Source organism: Rissa tridactyla, chromosome 21 (genome assembly GCF_028500815.1).
Source record: "Rissa tridactyla isolate bRisTri1 chromosome 21, bRisTri1.patW.cur.20221130, whole genome shotgun sequence".
In the NCBI taxonomy this organism is placed as follows: Eukaryota; Metazoa; Chordata; class Aves; order Charadriiformes; family Laridae; genus Rissa; species Rissa tridactyla.
Genome location: NC_071486.1, coordinates 7,279,345 through 7,295,169, shown reverse-complemented (window position 1 = coordinate 7,295,169; position 15,825 = coordinate 7,279,345). Strand labels below are relative to the sequence as shown.

The 15,825-nt window shown below is 49.5% G+C and overlaps 1 protein-coding gene across 5 annotated transcripts; it reads left to right on the top strand.

Annotated features, from left to right (window-relative positions):
* The first annotated feature begins 5,444 nt into the window (after nt 1-5,444).
* AMPD1 (adenosine monophosphate deaminase 1) lies at nt 5,445-15,787 on the top strand. 5 transcript variants are annotated; one of them, XR_008463230.1, is made up of 15 exons: nt 5,445-5,579; nt 8,875-9,043; nt 9,532-9,697; nt 10,801-10,963; nt 11,178-11,397; nt 11,817-11,946; nt 12,226-12,420; nt 12,657-12,788; nt 12,884-13,047; nt 13,184-13,310; nt 13,759-13,922; nt 14,315-14,435; nt 14,901-15,074; nt 15,143-15,371; nt 15,546-15,683. XR_008463230.1 is itself a non-coding variant. In XM_054181043.1 (15 exons), the coding sequence occupies exons 1-15, from the start codon at nt 5,558-5,560 to the stop codon at nt 15,699-15,701; spliced, it is 2,214 nt and encodes a 737-aa protein (XP_054037018.1). In that variant the 5' UTR covers nt 5,445-5,557; the 3' UTR covers nt 15,702-15,787. The 5 variants fall into 5 exon arrangements, 3 of the variants coding, with proteins under 3 accessions (XP_054037018.1, XP_054037016.1, XP_054037017.1); XR_008463231.1 differs by having other exon boundaries at nt 15,508-15,618; XM_054181043.1 differs by having other exon boundaries at nt 15,261-15,371; nt 15,546-15,787.
* The last annotated feature ends 38 nt before the right edge of the window (nt 15,788-15,825 follow it).

Genomic DNA, 15,825 nt, shown 5'->3' with positions numbered 1-15,825 from the left:
TGAACTGGCCGGGGAGGGGGGGGACATACTGCGTCTGTTTTTTACTTTCTTTGTAGGTGGAACTGTTTATATTGTTTTTCTGCAGCATTCACATCTCTTCCAAGTTGGACCAAATTAGCTGTTAATTTTTAACATTAACTGCCAACATTTATGGGCAGCTTCTCAATAGTTAATCTCGTAACTGGAGGTTAGTTAGTTTGGACAGCTGTTATTCATCTCTGTCTGTAACTTGCAAATTATTTTACTCTGAATTATTTTCTTACCACCAGACCGTAGACATAGTCTCTTCAAAATGTCTCTCTGTGAAATGTAGTTGGAGAGTCTCCTTGTAGGGAAGGAGTGTAGGATTTCAGGTTCGCTGTATTTGGTGCAGCGGGTGTCACGGACTTAGTGTGTCCAGACTGAGGGGGGAAGGCAATGAGCTGTAACAGAAAACTGAGCTAGTTCCTGATTGCCGCATCCTTGTAAAATGAGGAAGGAAGTGAGTTCAGTGATGACTATGCAGAAGGTGCGTGAAATACTGGTGGGAATCAGCCTCAAAGTACGAGAAAGTTGCTGCATAAGCTGTATGAGTTCTTCCTACAACAAAAGACGGTCACCTCATGTAATTGGGACATACAAGCGTGGTCGCTGTTGCAAAACTTTCCAGTGTTCCTTGGAATAGCGTGTTCTTCCCTAGTTCTCGTGCTGCTGATACTGGATTCTGTTCTGTGTGGTCACAGCGTATCCTGCAGCAAAGCTGATGGGGTGGAAGAGCAACGAGCCGTCAGCCAACAGAGGGAGTGTTCAGTCAGTCTGCCCAGCCGGTGTGAGCGGAGAAATTGCAAGAGGCTTAATTTCACTTTGTTGGTGTCAGATTCATGCATCTTATTTTGGAGTTCTCAATTTCAAATGGAAATTAGAAAACAGACTGAGAGAATGAATTGTTCCTTTTAATATTGCTTCCTTCACTACTTGCATTCTTCATTCTCTTCTTGGAATGAAGAGGATCAGTCAGCATCACATTTTCTTTATCCGTGATAATCATTATAAGTACTTTTTGCAATTTATTTTACCCTTAACTGTTGTGACATTGATTGGAATTAAAACCACAGCATTTTTACATAAAACCTCCAGCAACATACACAGTGGTGGGCAGCATTAAGGATTGCATTGGCTGTGACTGGAGTTGAGTTTGTGTGGAGGTGATCGCATGCCTGCAAGTTAAAGGTGTCAGAATTACCATCACTGCCAGCAGTCACATCTGTCATCAGCAAGCAGTGTTATTCTTTTATTGGGTGCAAGAAGAGAAGTTATGAATGCATTCTTTGAGCACTGTGGCGGGAGATGACTGTCCGCTTCTAAAAAGCAGACACACTGTTGTCCCCTTAATAAAATTACATGTGGAAAATGGTAGCTTTTGGGATACACATCTGGTCACATAGACCCAGCATTTTGGAAAGACAGCAATGTGGTGTTTGCGGTATGTTTGAATGGTGAGATCTGGTCATCCAGGTTGATGTATGTTTTTTGATTATTTGGGAAACTTAGGAGTTTCCGTCCTGCAAAGTTCAGAGCACGACTGCCTGCGGCCATGGGAAGCCTTTTGCGGCTGGCGTTTGATGATTGTGTGCCCAAGTATGGAAAACTGTTTCTTTTGTACAGAGGCTGATTGTAATAATTCTTCACATTGCGCTACATGTTCTGGTTGTCATTAAAAACGTACTAGCTGTAACTCCAAAAGTTAGGAATTCTCTGAATTCTGTGGGAACTGGCAAATGCATCTACTTTCTTTCTCTTTGGTGTTCCCTTTCTCTTGGGCTAATAAAAATCTTACGAGGGAAGAAGACCTTGTAAGGTCAGTATCCGTTTCACCTTTGGAACCTCACAGGAGGATGCACCAGTGTTTAGGGTGCTGCAGAGGTGACCTACACAGGTGTACTCCCAGCTGCATTATTTAAGGCTCAAATATAGGGAGTGATACAAAATCAGGGTGCTGTATGAGTCACGAAGCAAATGGTTGTAATGGTTTCCGGCTGTCTATGTAAGAGAACCCTGGTTTTGGTGGCAACAGACAGCTGTGGAAGGATAAAACCCCAAGAAGTTTTGCGAAAATTATTTAGAAGATAAGCATAGAAGTTTTTGCACAAGGCACAATCCCTGGAAAAGGTGTTTTTGCAGATGTAGTCCAAATGTTGTTATTTAGAACTAACAGCACAAGATGGTGTTAGTGCCAAGCTAACTTTACTATCCTGACTGAGAAGGACAGGCATAAACAACTTCGGGGTAAAATATTAAGAAAAGGGTAAAGCTAATGTTCAAAAATCACAAGTGCCAATAACTGAAGGATACGTTTCTGTTATCGTGGACTGAGAACAGCTCTTTAACAAGATAGTGTAACTCTGTGGCTTGTTACTGTTAGTGTCCTCACTCCATGGTCTTGCTCAAACAACAGTGCTCGAATTTTGTTCCTATTGTCACCAGTAGGACTTCGGGTAGTAGCCACGATGCCTAAACGATCATAATTTTCAGTACAGTTCAATGACTTAGAATTGGATTTCAAGCAGCTTCAGGCCCGTGGGGGGAAGAAGAGGAAATCTGCATTACGTTCTGATCCTGTACGTGATCCCCCTTTACTCCCCAAGCCTCCGGTGACTGTTTGTGCGTAACCTCCAGGGTGGTGGAGAACTGTTGGGATCTGGACTTCTTATCCAAGGGCTAATGTGTTGTTAATCTGTATAATTATTTGCTTTCAATAATGCATCTCTTTGGGTTTGAAGTAAATTATTTTGCTTCTTAAATAACTTTTTTAAAGAATAAACTTTGAATTCTTTGGTTGTTTCTTTTGTGGTAGCGGTCTGGGCACGGGATCCACAACTGGCTTACAGAAAGCTTATCACGGTGCTGTCTGCTTTCTCTGTGGGATTTAGATTCACTGCCCTCCCGTGTGATTGTTATCTGTAACAGGCTGTTACGAGAACCCATTTCACACCTTAAGGACTGACTTTTGCTGCCTACTGGAACAGAGGCTGATCTAAACAGCCCTAGAGAAATAAATCTGTGTAGGAAATTACTCGGAGCAATGTGGGGAGAGAAAAACTTGCTGAGGCTCTTCTTGGTGCAAGGTGCTGTTGGTCAAAGGCATGGCACATCAAGGAGTGACCTTGTGAGTTTCCACGTCCCCCCCTCTCTGTTAATACTTTTCTTCTTCAGGAACTGGAACCATTTTCTAGTGAAACGCCCCTACGCTTCTATTCGGAGAGCTGCCGCTGTCATACGGCTGCTCTGCTAGGTGAACTAGAGGAAGATCCTGCGAAATACCTTAAGCCGCCAAATTTCTGGCATGTTTGGCCTTTTCCCTTTGACTAGACATAGGTGGAATGAAGGCATCTCAGAGATAGAAGTGTGGGGTTTTAGAGCCACTCTGAAACCTCTGGGTGTGAATCACTGGCTCTCCAGCTGTAAATGGGCGGGAAGAGGGCTTCTTTGTATTTAGTACTTGAGTTTAAAGAGGCTTTAGGTAGATCTAACTTTAGCACAGCATACCCAAGCTTTACTCGTATTTCTATCGTGAACCCAATGATGATTTAAAAAGCTAGAGGATCAAGAGACATCTTGAGGAAGATGACTTCTGTACCCTAAAGGTTATTTTTGGTTTCAGATGTGAGTCCCAAGATCTTGATATATCCAGAAAGGTTAGGGGCATGTACAGTCCCTGTGGGCAGGCAAAAAAAGCAGGAGCCAGTTTTTATTGACCTTAAGTGAGAGAGTTAAATAATTACGTGGTGTGGGGGCTCACAAACCGGGGAATGAGTAAGAACAAGAATAATTCAGGAACTGAGGACTGCCGTCAGCATGAGAGAGGTGACCGGCTATTCGAGATCAAGCCTGACAGCATCCCAGCTTTGCCCTGTTGGCTGCACCTCTGTGTGTCCAGGGAGGAAATACATTTTTTATTCTTGGGGAACATTGGGAAGTGGGGCTAAAACCCTGAATTCTGGAGAATTTCTTAATTGTAACACAGCATGTTTTGAAGTTGTACACATCAAACAGTGATCTTTCAGAGAGAGTTTCTGGATGCTCTGGAAACTGTCTCAGCTGCAAATGCTGCACCAGGTCCCAGCTCCTCAGACTTCACCGACTAGTTGTGCCACAGGCTTCTCGTGCACCTATGGACAAAATCTGTGTCTCATTATTTCTAGCGCTGTATCTTATGCAAGTAACTCTTTCACTTATTCCAGCCGCCTTCTGGGACAAGGCCTTTTCATAGCTGTTCCTAAAAACACAGCACAGGAAGCCTTTATGTGTATGTATAATTCCAAACAACGTTGTCTTTTCCAGGGGTGCTAGTTTTTATGTTCCTTTCAACGTTATGACCAAAGTCACCTTTTAAATAAGCAGCAAGACTGTGCTGACTACAGCCTGAACGCTTTGCTTGACTTGTCCTGGTTTCAGTGGAGTGTTTCAACTCCATCAAGAAGTGACGTATAAACAACAGGAAAAGACTCTGTTTCAAATCAAAACTATTGTATCCTCCTGACCTGTTTAGGTTTACCGCTTCCCACCAGGAAGCTGAGTCAGAAGCTCAGAGTTACCCTGACAACATGGAAGGCACTACAAATTCTGGCCATTTTCTTTAGGCAGGAGCTGCTTTCCAACTTCATGTGAGAGATCCGAAGAAGGTTTGAGGAGACTAAAGGACTGGGTACAGCCCTCCATGCCTGTATGCTGGAAAGAATCTACTTAAAACAAGCCCAGAGGTGCTTCCCAAACTGATACCCTGCTCTGCCAGATCCACGCCACTGCGTGTAGCTTACGGGAGGAGTTTCTTGCCACACCTTGGCTTGTAGTAAGTGCTGGTCTGTGTAAGATAGGCCTTGGTTATGGCTCACCACATACAGAACTGAATATCACCTTACTATTACGATAGAAATTTTTATAAAGGCAGTTCCTGAAAAGCTCAGGAACAAAATATAGCTCCTTGCACATTAAGTTTGTTTGATTCAGCTGGGAGGTGCGAGGACATCTGCGCAATGCTTCTTGCTAAAATCCAGCCTTTCAAGTAGATCCCTCTCTCACGAAAAATCTTCTCTGAATAGCACGTCAGTTGGTGAGAGCACATCGTTTGTACCTGTCCACAGCTCCTCTTCTGATGAAAACATCAGCCCTGTGCCTTAGGGATTTCCTTTAAACCATTGGTTCAGCACAGAAGGCAGCAGTTCTAGTCCCTCTTAGAAGACTGGCTTCCACAGGTCCACTTCAGAGCGGTGCAGCTGTCCGGGGAAGCAGCGATCTGGCCAGACAACAGGTGAAATGCTACTAAGTGTAAAATGAAAGCCTGACTGAAAAAAAAAAACAGTTAAATTTGAGCCCTGGTTTCACCTGTTTCAGTGCAAGTGTTGTGGTTGCACTTTAAATAGTCTTATGGTTGACCTCCGCTCTCCTTTTAGAGTGGGAGAGTCTAATTACAGGGAAGGGAAAGGAGTAAAATTAGTGTTAGGCTGTTGTGCAGTCAGTTAGCTACTTGTGCTCTGTTACTGTAGGGTGTTGCTTGACGCTCTGCAAACTTGCCGGAAAGATGTCACGGATGAGGATTCCAGGTAGGTCTGAAAGCAATTGGTGAGACAAAGAGCCACAGGGCAGGTTTGTCAGCCCGCAGCCTCTGAGATTTTGATGGTGTGGTGTCTTTGCGGTCCAGGGGACATCGCTGTGGGCTTTGAGCATTCTTCTTCCTGCTTGGAGACGTTTTTGGATGGTGCAGCAAAGAAATAGCATTATTGTTTAAATCTTGCTGTGCTTGTACTGAGGAAAAATATTGTCCCTCCTGCGATATAATGTAATGTGTCCTGTAATGATATCATTAAGTCACTTGTGGAAGGGGTCAGAGGGATTTCAGGAGTCTCAGATGGGGGGTGCTGCGGTCCCCGGGGGACGGGGAGCAGAGGCTGGGCAGCGGGAGCAGGGCCAGACAGGCTTTGCGGAACAGCACAGAGGGACGTGTGATGCCATTGCAGAGCCCTGCAGAATATTGGCACAAACAGTTCTGATAAGAGCATGTTTAGAATTGCAGTGCTGCGTGGTGTGATAGTCACTGTCCCATGTGAGTATTAAAGCCTGGCCCTGCAACATCAGTGGGAGTTTGTTGACCTTCATGAGTGTAATTTTCATCCACTAAAGAGATGAAAGGTCAGACTAGGCATTTCTAGGATGCTTAGTTTGCAAATGAGTATGTGGAGTTCAAATGCCAGGAGAGTCTGTTCTGCAGGCTGGACTGTGGGAAGTCAGCAGCTGGTGACTTGTGACGCCAGAGCTACAGACTGAATTTTCTGGGTCAGATGGAAAGGGCATGAGTTGCACCCCCAAAATGTTGATGCCATGCTGTATGACCAGGAGTGCAGGTCTGTGGAACTGCACTGTCTCAGCTGTCTGACCCTGTTAGTGAGTAAGTGGAGATGTGACCGTAGGCGGCAGGAGGATGAAACTCAGCATCTTTGAAATGACCATCCATCCTGATCTTCACAAAGGATGGCAAGTCACGGACAAAAAATAGCAAAGCAGCCCTGGTGCTCCGAGTCACTAAAATGTTTGCTTTCTTGTTCAGGCAGAATGCTGTTCTGCCCTCATAAGTTGTTCCTGTGCTCTTTTGCATCCCTGTGCCTGGACACGGGTGTAGGGAGAGACCTTCGAAGACAACTCAGTCTCATTAGATGACTAAGTATCTGTTAGTTGCCTGTAGTGTTGACTGAGGTGATCTAGGTTCTAGAAAATGCCGTTCCCCTTGGACTGCTGAAGGCAGCCTCAGGTTGGATGGCGTCTGCGAGGTGGTTCATTTTTATGTGCACACCACCGAGGCTGTATCGTGGAACAGTCGGCACTGCACTTACATCTTGATATTGTACAAAGTGACAAGTACTGTTCATTCTTTTGTAAGGGGAAGGCTTTGGCTAAACTTGTACTTTATTAATCCCCTTTTAATCACTAACGTGATTATGAGGCAGTAAGGCTTAGATTTTGAAGGGCTGATCACATCTGGTTTTATTTTGTTTCTGTTTTATCTCAAACAGCAGAAGACAAAGGTGAGTATTGCTAAACTTTTTATATGCTCTGCTGTGGTACTGCCTAGACATGATCACTGGAAACAAACAGCAGTTACATGATCATGGTGATCTTTCAGCAGTTTGAGAAGATGCTATTTCTCAACAGTGCCAGCTGTGCCCCTCACTGTTTCATGGAATGGTTCCAGCTTTTTGGTGCTTTGATATATGAGGCTGCTATTTGTTAAATATTGTCCTAGCATGCCTGAGCTCCTGCTTAAGAGATAAACTTCTAGTGTAGTTCTTTCCTCCATGGCAGGAAGTGAAACATTTTGCAATTTCCCTTGCACCTATTCGCACCTTTGTTGGTTTTTTGGGCTTGTTTTTTTCCTTTTTTTTTTTTTTTTTTTTTTTAAAACAGAGATCCAGCCTAAATTAACTTCTTTTGAATGCATCCTGCTCCTAGTGGATTTGATCCATGAGGGGACAGATCCAATGCTTCATCTCCTTTATTCAGGTTGAAGTCCACAGCATGATGCCTCTGCCCTCTTCTTCCTAATTCATGTTTGCTGAGGCCTTATGTGTCAGCAGAAAACATTTCTTGCTGAGACACCCGTCATCGCGGAGTCCCTAACAGTGGGCAATAATAGGATACTGCAAAAAACATGCTTTTTTTCTTCTAAGAAACATGTTGGTGCCCAGTGATGATACAGCACTTTTACAACAGCAACTTTTGTTACTGAAATCCTGTTTCTGTGACATTGCACTGCTAAGAAATGGACCTAGTGCCAGAATTTTCCCATGTGTTCGTAGCTCAGCACAAGCCCCTTTGCCTTACCACGTAACAGCAGGGAAAGGAAGCCCCTGTGTTATCTCCTCCCCCCACCACCCCATCCCACAGCTAGGACCTCAGACTACAAATTCAGGGCTACAGGGATAAACTGTTTTGATCCCCCCAACGCCCTTTGTGGAAAAAAAAAGTCTAGGTTTATTACTGAAAATCTCTTGTAGGTCTGGCACACTTCTGCCATGCACGTCACTCCTTTCTGACTTGGTCCTCATCTGCTGACCACGTCCTGTCTGACATGTCGATGGTGTGGTCGATCTTTCAGCATCGATCCTCACTACGCTTCACGCTGAGCTGCTGACCGCTGGCAAAGCCTGCTCGATTAGTGTCCATATGTGCTATGCAAAGGTGCGCTTTTGGGAGATGTTGCCAGAAGAGCCCTTGGGTTCTTGTTTTATAGTTTTTTATTGGCAGTGGAAGGGCTTTTAATCTTCTTTCTCCTACTTCATAAAGCTCCAGCCAACCTTGTGTCAATGGCGACTTTCATAGGGCTGTATTAGCTGGCACCTTTGAGCATGCTGCACGTGATGGGCTGAGGGGCTGAGTGCACACGATGCTTCCCTGGCTGGGCGCTCTTCAGCTGCACTGTGATGGTGGGAACTGGCTGCTTGGGCTGTCAGCACTCTCCGTCTGTACCTCTGTCTTCGTCCTTTCTGGATGCCTTGTGGAGCAAGTGGGTCCTGGGCTTCCTAGAGCTGTAAGGGCTCTGCCAAGCTTCTCCTCTTCCTCCCAGTGCACGCTCTCATAAGTGCCCTTCCCAAGACCTTGCTTCTTTCTGGGTCTTTTTGTGCTGCTCTTGGACTCGGGGGTGTATTTGCCTTTTCTGCGGTGCTGGGAGTGTCTAGGTATGTGTCCAGCCCACTATGTGTGGCCCAGGCTCTGTAAGCTCTTTGTTCAGTCTTCCAGGCAGTGTGGAGGTGTAAGTAAGGAGATGACAGCTAAGGGCCACCTGTCTGGGTGGTGGCTGGGGACCAGATGCCTGTGTGACGCACACTCTGCTCCTTCTCCTTGCAGAGATGGATGACGCAATGCGCTCCTTCGCAGAGAAGGTCTTTGCCTCTGAGGTGAAAGATGAGGAGATCAGGCAAGAGATCTCTCCTTTTGATGTGGAAGACATCTGCCCCATCTCACGCCAGGAAATGAGAGAGCACATGATACTTCAGCAGAGCTCTACAGAAAAGCGGTGAGCAACGACCAGGGCAGTTGGGGAAAGGAGAGGAGCATTGTCTGCAGATCCCCAGCCAGAGCTGTAAGAAAGCATAAATCGAGGCCAGTGAAAACAGCTCACCACACCCATGGGATAAATCCTTGGTAATCCTGAGGCATGTCTCAGGTTGCAGGGTTTCCTCTCCAACTGTTCCTGCTGTTGGGCAGAAAGACACCTCTGGCCTGTTCCCTGGGTGTCAGCACAGCCATGGCCACAGAGCTGTTGGAGAGGGAGACCTGGAAACCTTTATCTGGAAAGGTGCGACTGCCAAAACCATGCTTGAAAGTCTGTAGCTACTTTGTGTGCTGTGGCCTCTACCTTTGGCAGTGTGTTTAAGGTGCTCAGAAAGCACCACTGAGATGATTCATGTTGTCCACAGCTGGAACATGGTGTGGTAAGTGCCCCTGACCCTGCGCGTGGCCACAGAGTTGGGGCTGTTTGCCTGAGGCTTTCCTCCCTGGCAGGAAGAAGCACCTGTTCCGCATGAAGACAATTGCACTGGCGGTCCCTGTGGCTCAGAGGTCTATAACCAGACTGTCTACTATTGATGAGGTCATCTCTGCCTCCCCCCTGTACCAGACTGTGCCTGACTTCCAGCGGGTACAGATCACAGGGGATTATGCCTCTGGGGTAGGTACTTGCATGGCGATGCCCTTCCCCGTGCTACACCTCATCTAGTCCCTTCATGTCCCTCAGTAGTGCCCAGTGTCACAGGAGTCTGTACCAGGTGCAGTGAGGACAGTCTGTGTCTTCCAGCTCAGTCTGTGTCTCCTGTGCCACCTGACGGGGCCCTGCTGCGTCCCTGGAAGATCCGGAGATGAATTGCTTACCAGGAGTCTGTGGGGTGCTGCAGGCTTCCTGTGAGATTCTCCGGGCAGAGGGGAGGGCAAGGCAGGGTAGGTGATGCTCATTCTGTCGCAGCCTGCTCCTGCTCGCACACAGCTGTATCGGTCTGAGATCTGTGCACGTCACAGAATGCCAGGATGGTGGAGGCTGGCAGGGACCTCTGGAGGTCATCTGCTCAGGCAGAGTCACCTGGAGCCAGTTGACCAGGACTGCTGTCATGTCCTGTGCTAATTCCTCCTCTCCTCCTCCACAGCCTCCTAGTACATTTGTGCTGCTTCTGAGATACTGCTGGCAGGTCACTCCCTCCTGGCCCGGCTGGAGCAGGTTGCTCAGCTTGGAGTTGAAGAGCAGAGGAGCAATTAGGGGAAGCTGAAAACCCCTCCATGCACAGGCACATTCCTTCTGCCATGACTGTAGCTAGCTGAAAGTGCTACATGGTATTCTCCCATCCTGCTCCAGTCTGACATCTCTTGACTGCCCAAAACACTTGTCTGTGCAGTAAATCAAAAATTCTTGACACATCGGGTCAGTGTACGTTATTGGTCCTGCTTCAGTTTCAGCCTTGGGTCCAAAAATAGCTTTTAGTGTTTTGCCCAGGCCTGGCTTCCATTTCAGTGCCATCAACAGTTTGCAGTGAGGAATGTAAGAGGGGATGACAGCTGGAATCCATTGGTCCTGGCATGAGGAACATCCCTTTGCCATGTCTAGGACTTTGCCTGTCATCCCTTCTTTGTCCTGCCCAGGCAGAGCAGTGTGAGGGAGGGGATGATAAGGTATGTATCTCGCTGTGAACAAAATTGTCCTCTTCACATCTTGGTACACCAGGGTATCTCTCAGGCAGCTAGGTTCCAGTTGTGTGGTTGCGTTCAGCAACACCCTTCTTGCAGGTGACAGTTGAAGACTTTGAAGTTGTCTGCAAAGGCCTGTACCGCGCCCTGTGCATCCGGGAGAAGTACATGCAGCAGTCTGTGCAGAGGTTCCCCAGGACCCCATCTCAGTACCTGCGTGCTATCGAAGGCGAGGTCTGGAGGGCGAGCGACACCGGCCCAGGTACATCTAGGCACCTGGAGGGTTTTCCTCTCTGGCTCCAGCATGGGCTGGGCATGCGTCAGAAAAGGGCTGCGGAAGTGCTCCTAGGGGAGTCGCTTGCCCAGGCCTCCTCTGGAGGCTGTCCCTGCCCTCTGCCTGGGGTGGAGGAGCACGGCAGGCTTGTGGGGGCTTTGGCTGGCAGCTTGTGCCTCATGGTATTCTCCTTTTGGTGCAGTGTTCACCCCGCCAGTGAAGGATGGAGAGGATCCCTTTGAAACTGGAAATTTCCCTGAGGACCTGGGATACCACGTCCAGATGAGGGATGGGGTAGTTTACATCTATGGAGACAAGGCAGCGCTTGAAAGAAATGAGCCAAAGGACCTGCCCTACCCCAGCCTCGAGCACTTTGTTGATGACATGAACTTCCTCTTGGCCCTGATTGCACAGGGCCCTGTGTAAGTGCACAACCCAGCGCTGCTGGGTGCAGCTGACAGGTCCTGCCTCAGCAGGCAGAGGGAGGGCAGGGCAGAGCCAGGGTTGTCCCCCCCTCTTCCTGGGAGGAGGGAGGAACCCGCTGATTCTATACCTGCAGCCTGCAGGCTACCCAAGTGTCCTCGTCAGCCATCTTGATTGGGATCTTAAGCAAAGTCAGGATTCAGGGGTTGGAGACGTGCCCTGCGGGGATGCTTACACCTGGACAGGCCTTCCTTCAAAGCTCTGTGATAGAGCCAGGAGAAGCACCTTAGGAACGCGGGCCAGGCCAGCATGAGCTCCTCCACCTTGGGTGAAAGCTGCATCCCAGTGTTTGATGGGCCATGCCCCTGTGTCGAGGGGTACGGAGCCCAGCCACTGTTCTACCCTTTACTTTCACTAGTAAGACCTACACTCATCGGCGCCTGAAGTTCCTCTCGTCCAAGTTCCAGGTGCATGAAATGCTGAATGAGATGGAGGAGATGAAAGAGCTGAAGAACAACCCCCATCGGGACTTCTACAACTGCCGGAAGGTAAATGGCAAGGCTTACAGCCCTAGTGACTCTTGAAGACAAGCTGTCTTGGTGCCTTCCCCTCCCTGAGAACTGGATATTAGAGTCAAGGTCTGTGGCACCTACATTGTTCCTGCAAGTGGGATGGTGCTGACTGGGCTGCTCTTGGCCTAGGCCTGTTGTGTTCGTCTGCTGGGCTGAGCTGTGCTCCCCACACAACCTGGGCTCACTGAAGGGGTTTGTGGATGGTACCTGAGCATCCCAACTTGAAGCTAGATAGCTTTCCCTCTGGTTTCTCAGGTGGACACACACATCCATGCTGCAGCCTGCATGAACCAGAAGCATCTTCTGCGGTTCATCAAGCAATCATACTGTGTGGATGCTGACCGTGTAGTTTATGATGCCAAGGGCAAACAGCTCACCCTAAAACAGCTTTTCCAGCAGCTCAATCTGCACCCCTACGACCTGACAGTGGATTCCCTGGATGTCCATGCTGTAAGTGGTAGGGCATTTAGTGTAAGACGACTCTTGGGTCACTCTCGTCCATCCCTGTAGGAATGGCTTTTCCCCTCCCTTTGTACCCATGACGTGGGCACATTAGTGTTTGTGGCAGGATGTAGCAGCTCCTTCCTGGCTTTCGCATTTTGGGTTGTTTGGATCCGTCCCTGCTCAGCTGCTATGCTTGGACCCAGTGTGTGTGTAGTACTTGCCCCTGATCCTCCCTACTCCAGGGGCGGCAGACATTTCAGCGCTTTGACAAGTTCAATGACAAGTACAACCCTGTGGGTGCAAGTGAGCTGCGTGACCTTTATCTGAAGACGGAGAATGCTATCAACGGCGAGTACTTTGCTACCATCATCAAGGTGAGAATACAGGGGAGGAGAGAGCAGCCAAGCTGGGATGCTGCTGTGCCCAGGGGCTGGAGGGTCCCCATGCAACTCTCTGTTCTGGTTTGCAGGAGGTTGGCTCTGATCTGGAGGATGCCAAGTACCAGCATGCGGAGCCTCGCCTCTCAATCTATGGGCGATCAGCTGAGGAGTGGCCCAAGCTAGCCAGCTGGTTCAACAATCATCGGGTCTATTCTCCCAACATGAAGTGGATGATCCAAGTACCCAGGATTTAGTATGTGCCGTGGGTCTGAGGCAGCACTGTGCCTTACAGTGCCTTACTATACCTCATTTTTTATCCTGAAGGGATTCTGGGGACAGTGGGCTGTGTTGTTCCTCTGCTAGCAGCTAATCCCTGTCTCTGTCCACAGTGATGTGTTCAGGTCTAAGAATTTCCTCCCACACTTTGAGAAGATGCTGGAAAATATCTTTGTTCCTGTGTTTGAGGCAACTATCAATCCTCAAGCCCACAAAGAGCTGAGTGTCTTTCTACGTCACGTGAGTGTCACCTGATGACATCGTCAGGGTGTGGTGAGCACTCACATTCCCATTTGTGCACAAGAAATCGGATCCTGGCCCTGACATGGAAAATGCCATCAGTGGGCTTGTGGCCCTGCTGCCGCATTTGGGAAAGGGGGTGTGTATCCAGAAGTGCTGGTGGGGGGGCAGACTCTGAGCTGGCTGCTGTGGGGCTGTGAGAAATGCTGCCCACTCACCTCCTGCAGAGGTGTTTGGTGTGAGCTCTGTTTCTAGCCCTTGATAGAGCTTCGGGGTTTGTGAGAAGCAAAGTCTGCGGCCTTGCCCTGGCTCTGCTCTTGAGTGGGGAAGGGGGACGGGCTACAGCTGGGCTATGGCAAGCTGCAGTGGGGCAGGATGAGCGAACCTACCTTGGCATGACGAGGTGCGGAGCTTTGAGATGTGGCTTTTTTGTTACCTCGCCAAGCAGATCACTGGCTTCGACAGCGTGGATGATGAATCCAAGCATAGTGGACACATGTTCTGCACTAAAAGCCCAAAGCCAAAGGAGTGGACTTCGGAGAAGAACCCATCCTACACCTACTATCTATACTATATGTATGCCAACATCCTGGTGCTCAACAACCTACGCAGGTGAGGGCCAGGATCTGCTAAGGGACCTACGATGGGCTGGCAGAAGTGGGGCTGCCTCATGAGTTGTCTCAGCTCTTTGATTGTTGGTGTGGAAGAAGTGGGGCCCTTCTTGCTCTTCCACCAGCGTAGTTCGGAGCTTCATGTCCTAGAGCAATCCAAACACTCCCCGGTAGGAAGTGTGATGGACTGAGGTGAAAACTTTGCGATTACAGAGATACATCTATTGCATGCGTAGAGTAGAAAAGAGAACAAATAATGTGCTCCTAGGTCGAGCTGGATTCTTGGGAACCCACTGGTAGGGGGAGCGCTGGACCTGATGTCAGGGAATCTTGCATCATATGCCACCTAACCTTGCTGCCTGCCTTCTCTGAGTCCTTCTTCCATGTGCCCAGGCAGCGTGGTATGAACACGTTCCTCTTCCGTCCACACTGTGGGGAAGCCGGGGCCCTCACACATCTGCTTACAGCCTTCATGACAGCAGATAATATCTCCCACGGTCTCAACCTCAAGAAGGTAAGTGGGATAGTCTGCCACAGAGCAGCGCAGGCATGGCAGAGGAGGAGAACATGTTCACAGCTGGCCTTCACTGTAGCTGCCAGTTAACTGTGCCTCTGTGTTAGACTGACACAGCCTGGCTCCAGGCAGAGGTTACGGGATTCTCTGGGTTTCACTGGGTGTGTTTGGGGATGTAGCTGAGAAATGTATTCAGATTTCAGGGGTTCAGCCTCACAGATCTATCATTATATACGTGTGTTACCATTGGAGCCAGCCGAGTTCCGAAATCAGTCGGGTTCGAACTCACTTGGCCTCATGTGGGCCCTGGAGGATTGGAGTTTGCCTGTCTCTTTTCTAGCACACATAAGCTCTGTGCACCGCATTTCCTGGCTGGGGCACTGGGCTGATCTGAGGATTGACCCTGGAGAGGTAGAAGGTGCAGCAAAGTTATCCCTAACCTGGCAACTCTGCTCACCTTTGCAGAGCCCAGTGTTGCAGTACCTGTACTTCCTTGCCCAGATTCCCATCGCTATGTCCCCACTCAGCAACAACAGCCTTTTCCTGGAGTATGCAAAGAATCCATTGCCTGATTTCCACCAGAAGGGCCTCATGGTGTCCCTTTCTACAGATGACCCCATGCAGTTCCATTACACCAAGGTACAGTGTGAGCTGATCGCCTCCTGTCTGGGCACTGGGGCTGGGACTGCATGGGCCTTGTTTTTTAGGGAAGCCATCAGCCTTTGCAGAGGGTCTGTCACGCTGGGCCATCTCTGGACAGCCCTTGCATCAGCGTGGGCTGTGCCAGCAGAGGCTGCTGGCCTCTAACACAGCCTGTGGCTGCAGGAGCCCCTGATGGAGGAGTACGCCATTGCTGCCCAAGTCTTCAAGCTCAGCACCTGTGACATGTGTGAAATTGCCAGAAACAGCGTCCTGCAGTGTGGCCTGTCCCACGAGGTAAGTGCCTGCCGGGGAGGGCGGGCTCGGCCCTGCCCACAGGGGTCCCTGCCCGGGGCCAGGCCGGCAGCTCCGTGGGCTCAGCCCTCGGGGGACCCCGTCAGCAGCCAGGGTTTCCCTCGGGTGCTGCCAGCAGGGCCCTGATGTCCGCACCGCTGTCCTCGTCTCTGGCAGGAGAAAGCCAAGTTCCTGGGGGAAAACTACCAGGAAGAGGGGCCCCAGGGCAACGACATCCGCAAGACAAACGTGGCCCAGATCCGCATGGCCTACCGCTACGAGACCTGGTGCTACGAGCTCAACCTCATCGCCGAGGGGCTGAAAGCCGAATAGGAGCGCGGGCGGACTCGGGGGCGGCGGTGCCGAGGGCGGGCGGGCGGCGCGCGCGGGTGCCCGCAGTAAAGGCCGGTCCGTCAGCAGCTGCCTGCGCCCTGCGCCGGGGGGCGGGGCCGGGCGA